The sequence below is a fragment of the Dermochelys coriacea genome, chromosome 3 (genome assembly GCF_009764565.3).
Source record: "Dermochelys coriacea isolate rDerCor1 chromosome 3, rDerCor1.pri.v4, whole genome shotgun sequence".
Taxonomy (NCBI): domain Eukaryota; kingdom Metazoa; phylum Chordata; order Testudines; family Dermochelyidae; genus Dermochelys; species Dermochelys coriacea.
Genome location: NC_050070.1, coordinates 62,821,449 through 62,834,045, shown reverse-complemented (window position 1 = coordinate 62,834,045; position 12,597 = coordinate 62,821,449). Strand labels below are relative to the sequence as shown.

The following is a 12,597-nucleotide window of genomic DNA, read 5'->3' as shown; positions in this document are numbered from 1 at the left end:
TGGAGCAGCTAGTCCTGGAATCCATAAGGGAAGAGGCAATTTTTGATTTAATCCTAAATGGAACAGGATTTGGTCCAAGAGGTGATATAGCTGAACTGCTCTGTAATAGTGACCATAATGTAATTAAATTTAAACATCCTTGTAGAGGGAAAATATATATAAACCTCCCCCCCCACCAGTAATATTTAACTTTGAAAAGGGGAACTACATAAGAATGAGGATGCTAGTTAGGCAGAAATTAAAAAGAGCAGTCAAGGGTAAAGAGGCTTGGAGACTACTTAAAAATAATAGAGGCTCCATAATAGAGGTTTTAAATTAAACATATACACCAAATCAGAAAAGACAATAGGTGGACCAAAAGAATGGCACCATGGCTCAACAACAGGATAGTGGAGGCCGTTAAAGGCAAAAAGGCATCCTTTAAAATTTCAAAGTCAAATCCAAATAGGGTGGAGTACAAACTCTGGCAAATAAAATGTACAACTATAAGGCAGGCCAACAAAGAATTTGAGAAGCAACTTGATAAATACACATAAGCTAAGAGTAATTTTTTAAAGTACATTAGAAGCAGGAAGGCTGCCAAACAAGCAGTGGAGCCACTAGATGACACAGGTGTTAAAGAAGCACTCAAGGAAGACAAAGCCACTGCAAAGAAGCTAAATGAATTATTTGCAGTGGTCTTCACTTCAGAAGATGTGATGGAAATATCTACATCAGAGCTAGTCTTTTTGAGTAACACATATGACGTACTATCCCAAATTAATGTGTCAATAGAAGAGGTTTGAGAACAAATTGATAAATTAAACAGTAAGAAGTCATCAGGTATTTGGTTTTCACTCGAGTTCTGAAGGAACTCCGATATGAAATGGTAGAACAACTTACTGTAGTATTCAGAGTAGCAGCCGTGTTAGTCTGTATTCGCAAAAAGAAAAGGAGTACTTGTGGCACCTTAGAGACTAACAAATTTATTAGAGCATAAGCTTTCAGGAGTCTCTAAGGTGCCACAAGTACTCCTTTTCTTTTTGCGAATACAGACTAACACGGCTGCAACTCTGAAACCTGTCATTATGCAAGGCACTGAATTTAGCCGTATAGAGTGGAAATCTGTCAACTTCATGAAAAAACTCGCACAGATACAGACAGACATCATCTTCCTCTCCAAATGCATTTTTTTGAAGTGAGCTGTAGCTCACGAAAGCTTATGCTCTAATAAATTTGTTAGTCTCTAAGGTGCCACAAGTACTCCTTTTCTTTTAACTGTAGTATGTAACTTATTGTTGAAACAAGGTCACTGGAAGGTGGCTAAGGTAATGCCAATTTTTTAAAAAGTGCTCCAGAGGCAATCCTGCAATTACAGGTCAGTTAGCCTAATTTCAGTATTGGGCAAATTGGTAGAAACTATAGTAAAGAACAGAATTATCGGACACACAGATAAACATAATATGTTGGGAAAGAGTCAACACAGCTTTTATAAAGCTAAATCATGCCTTGCCAATCTATTAGAATATTTGAAGGAGTCAATGAGCATGTGGATCAGGGTAATTCTGTCAATATAGTGTACTTGAATTTTCAGAGAGCCTTTGATAAGGTCCATCATCAAAGGCTCTTAAGCAAAGCAGACAAGCATGCATAGAGGTGCGGGGGGTGCTGCAGCACCCCCTGGTTTGAAATGGTTTCCATCATATACAGGGTTTACAGTTTGGTTCAATGGCTTTTAGCACCCCCCACTATACAAATTGTTCCAGCACCACTGCAGTCATGGGATAAGAGAGAAAGTCCTCTCGTGGATCAGTAACTGGTTAAAAGATAGGAAACAAAGGGTAGGAACAAATGGTCAGTTTTCACAATGGAGAGTGGTGAACAGCAAAGTCTCCTAATGATCTGTACTGAGACCTGCGCTGTTCAACATATTCATTAATGATCTGGAAGAGGGAATGAACAGTGAAGTGGCAGAGTTTGCAGATGATACAAAATTACTCAAGATAATTAAGTCCAAAGCTGTCACAAGGGAATCTCACAAAACTCGGTGATTAGGCAACAAAATGGCAAATGAAATTCAACATTGATAAGTGCAAAGTAATGCACATCAGAAAAAAAGAATCCCATCTATCTATCTATCGATCTGTCTATCTATCCACACAATGATGTGTTCTAACTTAACTGTTACCACCCAAGAAAATTCTGGGAGTCGCTGTGAATAGTTCTCTGAAAACTTCAGCTTGATGCATAGCAGCAGTTAAAAAGGCTAAGAGACTGTTAGGAACTATTAGGAAAGGGACAGAAAATGAAAGAGAAAGTATCATAATGCCACTATATAAATCCATGGTGTACCCATACCTTGAATACTGTATCCTATCTCAAAAAGGATATAGTGGAATTGGAAAAGGTTCAGAGAAGGGCAGCAAAGATAATCAGGGGTATGGAATGGCTTCCATACATGGAGAGACTAAAAAGATTAAGGCTGTGCAGCTTAAAAGAGACGACTAAGGGGTGATATGCTAGAGATCTATAAAATCATGAAGGATGTGGAGAAAGTGAACAGAGAAGTGTTATTTACCCTTTCATACAATACAAAAAGCAGGAGTCATCTGATGAAATTAATAGGCAGCAGGTTTAATATAAACAAGAGGAAGTACTTTTTCACATAAAGCACAATTAACCTATGGAACTCGTTGCTATGCCGTGATGGCCAAAAGTATAACTGGGTTTAAAAAAGAACTAGATAAGTTCACAGAGAATAGGTCTATCAATGGCTATCAGCCAGCGTGGTCAGGGATGCAACCCCATGGTTGGGCAACCCTGAACATCTGATTACCAGAAGCCAGGAGTGTAAGACAGGGATGGATCATTCCATAATTGCTCTCCTCCTGAAGCTCTGATATGGGCCAGTCGAAGACAGGATTTGGTGCAAGATGGACCATGGTTTGTCTCAGTATGGCAGCTCTTATGTATGTACTAAATACTATGGTAGCATGAGCACAAGACTGTCACTGCCTCAGTGTTAGCTAGGACAAGTCATTTGACCCCCAATGCCCCCTTTTCCCCATCTGTCTGACATTTTATGTAGATATTTACTCTTTTTTTTTTTTATAAAATTCTTTACAGATGAAAAGCCCTGTCAAAATGTAATTATTTGTATTTATTCATATTTCTGTCCTATATTTCCCAAACTAAATTAGTCAGAATATAATGTGTTGTTAATCCTCTAAGCACGCAAAAATGTTATGGTGTGCGTTTGTGCAGAAAACAAGGATAAGTCAGCTGAGGAGATTGACTAGTAGTTTCTTGATTTATAATTGTCTAATCCATGCACCTTTTATCCCCAAGCACTTTACAAACATAGCTATACTGATATAGAAACTAAACTCAAGAGTCACTTCTCCTTCCCCTTAAAGGCATCGATTATCAGGTTCTCACTGAACCTCACTGAGGGGTTCTCCTTTGGGTGAAACATGTCCATTGTCCAAAGTTTCACAGTAACGGTAGGCAGGAGTTTGACAGGACATGAAGAATCCAGGGGTAGTTTTATAAGGTCCAGTCATGTGCCTATTTTTGAGGTCCCTGTATGTATATGTAGGGAAGCTGAAAAATACCATAGGCTAGAGGGGATGGGGACAGCATCAGGGGAAATGGGGGAAGGTTGGAGTACATCTTCCTCTGCGGGTAGCTGCTCACATCTTGATCACCCTGGTTCCTATTTACTCCCTGGCCAGGGCTCAGGGTTGCAAGGTGGTGTGTGACATGTGCTGGAGCAGAAATATAGATCAGCTCCCACAATATTTTCATTGCAGGGGTACTAGCCCCCACCGCCCTTGGTTTCGCCACACCTGCCATATACCTAACAAGAGTGCACCCAAAGTGTGCGCCTATGCGGACTTTGGGTGTTTGTATGACACAGGGATTTTGAAACGAGACTTCAAACAAGCAGGCCTATGATCTTTGCATCTCTTTGGGAGAAAGCAAGTCCAGTCAGTTCTGACAGGCCCAACATCAGCGCAGGCACAACATCCGTTCACATCTGGCTATGAATTATAAGTATTAGCACTAAAGTCCCCTTCAGGTCAATGTGAATTTGTGCCATGGCAGCACTAGAGAACGCAATCCTGGACCATTTCTGAAATCCAGAGATTTCAGGATCAGTTTTATTTTTATCTCAACATAAAGTGTTTTTACTAATTAAGCCAATAGAGATATAGGGATAGCTTGAATTCTACTCCATCGGAGGCAGAACATTGCCAAAGAGGAACAACCTGACCTGTCCCATATGGTAACAATACAATGCCCAATTTACAACTGGGAATTTTAGCTCATCAAAGCAGATTGATTTGTTTACTTTTTCCCTGCCTGGGAAGAGGATGATGATGGGAACTCTCACCAAAGCCTGATCACCTTTTAGCATCAGAGTTGTGGGCTATGCTTCTCCTGATGCCTGCATTGTCCATCTCCACTCTGGTTTCTTTGCACATATGGTATTTGAGAGACTCTGAGGTTTTCTGTGCCAGACATTTTCTCCAGTCATTTCCATTGTAATTCCCCTTGATGCAGAAGAAGGAATTGCTTATTATGTTGGAAGTTGCTGGGACTCATATGGTCTCCCTCTGCTCCCATTTCAATACTGGCATATTACTCATTCAGTATCTTTTGAACTGCTGGCTGGAGATTAAAGGCCAGATTTTCTGATGCAATCTTGCCCCTTTGCCCTGCTCAGGCAGTGCAAAGAGGCTGCGAAGCAACTGGATCTCTTTTCGTTCCTGTGTTGCCACACCCTGGCAGCCCTTCATGTATGAGATGAGAAGGTGATGTGGCCAGAGCATGCTACTTCTTGGCTACTCCCAGCTGTCAGATGGCCCAGAACTGATTCAGAATCTAGAAGCCATAACTGGTTCCATTGCAGCACCCTCTTATCTTTGCTTGGCAGAAGCTGAGCACAGTTGAGAATCTGTGCCAATTATTTCATTCTGTTAGGAAGCGGAGGTTCTGTTCTTTCTGGTGGTATAAGCATTGCACTTGTTTATCTCAATTTGCTAGAGAGAAAGCAGTTGCTAAAATTGAATGATAATAGAAGTGTGGGTGGGATGGTAAAATGGTAATCATCACAATGTGATTTCTGGGAAAATATTTAGCGTCTTGCTAGGGCTGGAAACAAATGCTGCAGTGCTAAGTATCCCAGACTTTGAGTACTGTAAAATCATGGTTCTCATACTCATCACAGATTGGATCATATTTTAATAGCGATACTGTCCAAGAACTGTGTTAATTACAGTCACCTCTTGCCCTTAATGTTTTCTCCCATTCTCACCCGGTCTATTCCACTATATCTCTCTAGTACAGTTGTCAACTTTCATGCAGTAAATAAGCACCCTGACTTTCACAGTAAACTAAAAATCAAGCTAATCCCATTTCAAAACAAGCCAATCCCTAAGAACCCCAACACTCTATGTGACTAGATCTCCCTCCAATGTGCAGTCTGGGACTGTGGTGGGCCCGCTGTGCACCCCTGACTCTCTCCCCCCCCCTTACCCTTGCTTGCTGAGAGCCAATCAAAAAAAAGGGAAGCTACAAGCCAAAAACTAGCCAACAAGCAACTCATAAGCCAAAAACAAGCCCAATTTCTGCTTTTTTCCCCATAGGGTTTGGCATGTCTACTCTCTGGTTCACTGTAAATGTTTTTCTGCCACCTGGTCCACTTCTCTTTTCCCTCTACATACTTCCCTGATGCTTGGGTCTTCTCTCCCCTGCACAAGTTGCTTAGCTGCCTGGTTCCCTTATCCCATTGGCTCCTCTTATTCTAACAGGACCAGTCCTGCTAGTGGCTCCAATTTTTGAGTCTGTCTCCTATTCCTTTTCCTCTTCCTATTAAATAGTAACAGCCCCCTAGTGGAAGTAGTTAGCCTGGTTTCAGTTCCCTCTATTTAGGCCTCCAACCTCTTAATTGCAAAAAAAAAGTGTCTGGAAGCGGGGAGGAAACACCAGCACCATGTGATTTGTCCTTCCTGCAGGTCACAGTCCAGGAAATTCTGCTATACAGAACTTGTTAAAAGCCCAGGAGGTTTTGAGATATTGGACCTAAAATGTAGTTCTAATTTGTACAAATGGAAATGTTATGTTTTATAGTTCTCTCATTGATTCTGTATCAGAATTGCACAATTTATAAACAAAAAGATGGGATTTCTGTCAGCCCTGCAACTTAACCTGGGATCAAGAAGTTATGTATTAGTTCAGGGTTATGCAACATGACCAGTAATAAAGATTCTGCCATGCCAAATTTTACCCTTAGTTACATATGTACAACTGTATTTCTTTCAGTGAGGTTGCACAAGTGTAACGGAGGGCAAAATTTTAAGACAATGATATTCCACAAGTGGCTCTGTAATTAAAATTTAGTTAACAATACCACTGGTAGTGCATGAGCCAGAAAATAATCCTGTTCACTCTCCTATAGCTGTGCTGATGGTAATGAAAAAGTTACTCTTCATATGTAGAGTAACTATATACAATTCTGAAGTACAGATAAAAAGCAGATCTGCTAATTAAACTGGTGCCATTTTTTACAGAGTTATTTTTCAAAGTGGAGCCATGCTTTAATTACTGCATCTCAAAGATGTCACTAGGTCCTCAGACTAGCAGTGCTTTTTTGACACTGACCTAGGACTTAATATAGCAAATTCCGGGACTTTAAGTATAACTTCAGATCTCTGGAGTGGTGCTCTTGAGTGACTCATTGAATCTGTAAATAAAACCTTGGTCTCCCACATGGCAGCACAGGGTACTCTCACTAAGCCAGCCCTTTGAACTGTTTTATTTAGTAGTTTTCCAATACTCTTATCATTACCTCTAGATCTGAGGCTGTCAAGGTTCCTTCCCCACTCTGAACTCTAGGGTACAGTTGTGGGGACCTGCATGAAAACCTCCTAAGCTTAATTTTACCACCTTAGGTTAAAACTTCCCCAAGGTACAAACTATTTTACCCTTTGCCCTTGGACTTCCACTGCCACCACCAAATGTTCGACTGGGTTTACTGGGAAAACGTTGTTTGGGAACGTCTTCCCCCCCAAAATCCTCACCAAAACCTTGCACCCCCCTGCCTGGGGAAGGCTTGATAAAAATCCTCACCAATTTGCATAGATGACCACAGACCCAAACCCTTGGATCTTAAGAACAATGAAAAAAGCATTCAATTTCTTACAAGAAGAATTTTAATATAAGAAAAGGTAAAAAGAATCACCTCTGTAAAATCAGGATGGTAAATACCTTACAGGGTAATTAGATTAAAAACATAGAGACTCCCTCTAGGCAAAACCTTAAGTTACAAGAAAGACACAAAGACAAGAATATTCATTCTATTCAGCACAGTCTAATTTCTCAGCCATTTAAAGAAATCATAATCTAATGCATATCTAGCTAGATTACTTACTAAGTTCTAAGACTCAATTCCTGATCAGTCCCCGGCAAAAGCATCACACAGACAGAGCCTTTGTTTCTCCCTTCCTCCAGCTTTGAAAGTATCTTGTCTCCTCATTGGTCATTGTGGTCAGGTGCCATCGAGGTTATCCTAGCTTCTTAACCTTTTACAGGTGAAAGGATTTTTCCTCTGGCCAGGAGGGATTTTAAAGGTGTTTACCCTTCCCTTTATATTTATGACAGAGGCATAGGACACTGACCTATATATCAAGTATAATAATTGGTCCTGCATTAAACTTAGTGTGGTTAAGTTAATTAATGCCTAATTTAAGCTAGTATAAAAGCAATTAAATTTTGAGTTCTCTGGTTTACCACATTTATGTGTATCTATACTTTGAACCTGAATGACATTGGTGCCAATTAATTTTGTTGCAATAATGTGACTGTAATTTGTGATGGACAATGATACAATTGTTTTTTGTGGACCTGACCAATATAATTTGCCTCACACAGTAATTCCCTAGCTTTTGAATTGTGTACACTAATTTGCATTTTTCTAACCTTTTAAAAATGTAATGTTACTAAAATATTTTCTTTGGTTTTAAAAAAATGCATGATCAGTGAAAGGACAAGTGCTTTATCTCTTAACTGCAAAACCCATCTATTCCAGGTAGGATAGATGTTATACGAACCTTTAAAAGAAGCACTGAGAAACGAAGAGGCATCCTTTAAAAAGTGGAAGTTAAATGCTAGTGAGGAAAATAGAAAGGAGCGTAAGCTCTGGCAAGTGAAGTGTGAAAATGTAATTAGGAAGGCCAAAAAAGAATTTGAAGAACAGCTAGCCAAAGATTCAAAAAGTAAGAACAAATTTTTTTTTCAACACATCGGGAGCAGGAATCCTGCTAAACAACCAGTGGGGCCGCTGGACGATCGAGATGCTAAAAGAGCACTCAAGGATGATAAGGCCATTGCGGAGAAACTAAATGAATTCTTTGCATCGGTCTCGACGGCTGAGGATGTGAAGGAGATTCCCAAACCTGAGCCATTCTTTTTAGGTGACAAATCTAAGGAACTGTCCCAGATTGAGGTGTCATTAGAGGAGGTTTTGGAACAAATTGATAAACTAAACAGTAAATAAGTCACCAGAACCAGATGGTATTCACCCAAGAGTTCTGAAGGAACTCAAATGTGAAATTGCAGAACTACTAACTGTAGTTTGTAATCTATCATTTAAATCAGCTTCTGTACCAAATGACTGGAGGATAGCTAATGTGATGCCAATTTTTAAAAAGGGCTCCAGAGGTGATCCCGGCAGTTACAGGCCGGTAAGCCTGACTTCAGTACTGAACAAACTGGTTGAAACTATTGTAAAGAACAAAATTGTCGGACATATAGATGAACATAATTTGTGGGGGAAGAGACAAAAACGTGGTTTTTGTAAAGGGAAATTGTGCCTCACCAAGCTACTAGAATTCTTTGAGGAGGTTAACAAGCATATGGACAAGGAGAAATCCAGTGGATATAGTATACTTAGATTTTCAGAAAGCCTTTGACAAGGTCCCTCACCAAAAGCTCTTAAGTAAAGTAAGCTGTCATGGGGTAAGAGGGAAGGTACTCTCATGGATTGGTTACTGGTTAAAAGATAGGAAACAAAGAGTATGAATAAATGGTCAGATTTCAGAATGGAGAGAGATAAATAGTGGTGTCCCACAAGGGTTTGTACTGAGACCAATCCTATTTACCTTATTTCCAGATCATTTATTAATATGTTCAATAGTGAGGTGGCAAAATTTGCAGATAATATAAAACTACTCAAGATAGTTAAGTTCCAAGCAGACTGCAAAGAGCTATAAAAGGATCTCACAAAACTGGGTGACTGGGCAACAAAATGGCAGATGAAATTCAAAGTTGATAAATGCAAAGTAATGCACATTGGAAAACATACTCTCAACCATACATATAAAATGATGGGGTCTACATTAGCCCTTACCTCTTACCTTATCTCTTAGCTCAAGAAAGAGATCTTGGAATCATTGTGGATAGTTCTCTGAAAACATCCACTCAATGTGCAGTGGCAGTCAAAAAAGCTAACAGAATGTTGGGAGTCATTTAAGAAAGGGATAGATAATAAGACAAAATATCATATTGCCTCTTTTGTAACAAAAAAGGTATGAAACAGCTTCCATATGAGCAGAGATTAATAAGACTGGGACTTTTCAGCTTGGAAAAGAGACGACGGGGGGGGGATATGATAGAGGTCTATAAAATCATGAGTGGTATAGAGAAAGTAAATAAGGAAGTGTTGTTTACTTCTCATAACACAAGAACTAGGGGGGGTCACCAAATAAAATTAATAGACAGCCGGTTTAAAACAAACAAAAGGAAGGTTTTTTTACACAATGCACAGTCAACTTGTGGAACTCCTTGCCAGAGGATGTTGTGAAGGCCAAGACTATAACAGGTTCAGAAAAGAACTAGATAAATTTATACATGCTATTCTCCAGTATGGTCAGGGATGATGTCCCTAGCCTCTGTTTGCCAGAAGCTGGGAATGGGCGATGGGATGGATCACTTGATGATTACCTATTCTGTTCATTTCCTCTGGGGCACTTGGCACTGGCCATTGTTGGAAGACAGGATGCTGGGCTAGATGGACCTTTGGTCTGATCCAATATGGCTGTTCTTAACTTTAAGAAATGTGATGCCTAAAATTACAGTGAATATATTTTATTTAAACTTAATGAAAAAACATGTAGTTTGTTATTTCAGTTAATTTGTTGTGTTTTATTTCCCTCAGACAAACGTGTTGATGACTGGTTCTTGATGCAATCTCCATTTCCAACGCTGACTATAAGCACTCTTTACCTCCTCACTGTCTGGCTGGGTCCCAAGTGGATGAGGAGAAGAGAACCCTTCCAATTGCGCTTCTTATTGATTAGCTACAACTTTGGAATGGTTCTACTTAACTTCTATATTTTCAAAGAGGTTGGTCTTGTATTTTTATACTTTTGAATTGTGGTAGAATTCACAACTTTGACAGTATTAGATAAATTGTATCATTTTTATATTCTCGGGATAATTTTACTGGCTATTTTGGAAGCTGAATACATTGATTGGATTTTTTAGAGCTCTGCTGGAATTGGTATATCTCAAAAGTTTGTGAATCAGCATACTGTAAAAGCATATATGTAGGAGTCATGTAGAATAGCTTCACTTATTAATACTTTGTTTTAACTCTGATGGTAAAAATCCTTTTTGAGTGGAAGGCATGTCTGTCCTTGCATCAGATTCTTCTCGCAAGTACCCACTTCTGGAGCAGATCAACGGAAGTCAGTGGAGTTATTCTAGATTTATACCAGTGTAACTAAAATCAGAATTTGGCACCCAGTCTTTAGGTTTTTTCTGCAAGGTCTCAGACAGGTATTATGTTAGAAACTGAAGGATAGCTACATTATATTAACTTGTATTTTCAGTGTATGTCTGCAAAATATTAATGAGGTAATGGAAATTCAAACTTCTGTTGATCTTTAGAATGAGAACAAAAGAGGTAAATCATATTTTCTTTTAGTTAAGGGCAGTGAGGCAAAATTTTACAATAGTATTCCTACTCAGTTCATAGAGTTTTCTATTGAAAAACATGAGATTTCACAAACAAGGATTTATGATAGCCAAGTTACTTGGTCTTGCTGCCTGCTTCACTTCACCTTTCTTAGGCCTTGTTTACATGGGTAAATTGACCAGCATGGCTAAAGCAGAGTATGTTACTCCTCAGTAGCTATTCTGGAATATCTCCCTTGTGGACACTTTATTCCAGAATAGAGAATTCCTAAGGGGTGTTATTAAGGAATAACTATCGCAGAATATTTTATTCCGCTACAGTTATGACAGTGAATTTCCTTGTGTGGGCAATGCCTTAATGGGATCATGTTCAGTGACCTAAACTTGAATTATCTTGCATATAACTTTATAAGGCGAGAAATGTTCACCTGAATGCTCTGATTAATAGAACATCCCTTACTGCTTTTTAGTGCAATTAACATCAGTTCAGCAAACCTTTTGCTGATTTAAAATTTGTGACTTTCTTCAGATTAACTCCTTGATGGAAGAATTTAGATTTTGCTCGCACAAGATCTGTTGCCAGAAGCCTGGAATTAAGCAAGTAAACTGTACAGTTGAAACTAACAGCTTTTGGAAACTGGACTCTTAAAACTCTATTTTTATGTGTTCACCATTGAAGTGGTATTGTTCCTGACAATTATTTTTTTCATATGGGCCCAGGGCTTCTTTTACAGCATTGTTTGGCTATGTGGAAGCTACTTGTGTGAAGACATACTTCAGTAGAACGAATTTTAACCTCAGTGAAAGTCCTCTCGCTATTAGATTATTCAGAGCATACTGGACCACATTCCTCTCCAATTTACACCACCCAGTGAAGACAATAGGATTGCAAAGAGTATATGTTATAGCAGAATTTGACTCAGTGTGTGTCTCATCTAATTGCAAAGAATAAACAGTGCAGTGTCAGCACTACATTTGATTTCTTCAGCTAAAGGTGGGAAAGGTGAAGGCAACTCCAAGATCCTCTCTGAAGACTTGTAATACAGGTAGTGTATGCTGGAAAGGGGGAAAGAGAGATGGTTGATCTAAAAATAATATATTCTGTAGTTGCTGTCAATTACATCACTTTTTCAGGTAGATGGCCACCTTCAGCACTAAGTTTTGAAACGTTAGTGCTAATTAAAAACTTAATGTCAGTTTATTCACGGTCACAAGCACTGCTTATCTTGTGAACTTTGCATTGAAGAACGCTGGTGCAGAAGCTGCAAATCAAAATCCTCAAGACTCTTCTCCATTCTTTTAATGAACAGCAAGACCAATTTCAGGATACTCTCAATGTGTTACTCTGCTCCTGTAGTAGAATCTTTAAAGTTAACACAGTGGTATTGGAATCCCCCACTGCACCAAGTTCAGCTTCAAAAAAACAGTTCTACTACCTACTGCTATCATTGACACGTCTCTGGTGTGTTTATCTAAATGTTAAAGCTATCACTAGTAACTGGTACAAATCAGATTACCCAGTAAACTCAATAGACATTAGGTACCATTTTTAAACTTCAGAATGCTGTCCAGGCATCCTTCCTGATGGCTAAATCCATCAACAACCTTAGAAACCTTTTGACTATGACACTTTTATAG

General features: G+C 39.2%; 1 protein-coding gene across 2 annotated transcripts in view; it reads left to right on the top strand.

The window, feature by feature from the left end:
• ELOVL4 (ELOVL fatty acid elongase 4) overlaps window positions 1–12,597 on the top strand; it is a 63,871-nt gene that overhangs the window by 19,896 nt on the left and 31,378 nt on the right. For both annotated transcript variants that reach the window (XM_038393579.2, XM_038393580.2), the window contains exon 2: window positions 10,199–10,386. In XM_038393579.2, the coding sequence (XP_038249507.1) occupies window positions 10,199–10,386 (188 nt within the window). The remainder of the gene's footprint in view (window positions 1–10,198; window positions 10,387–12,597) is intronic.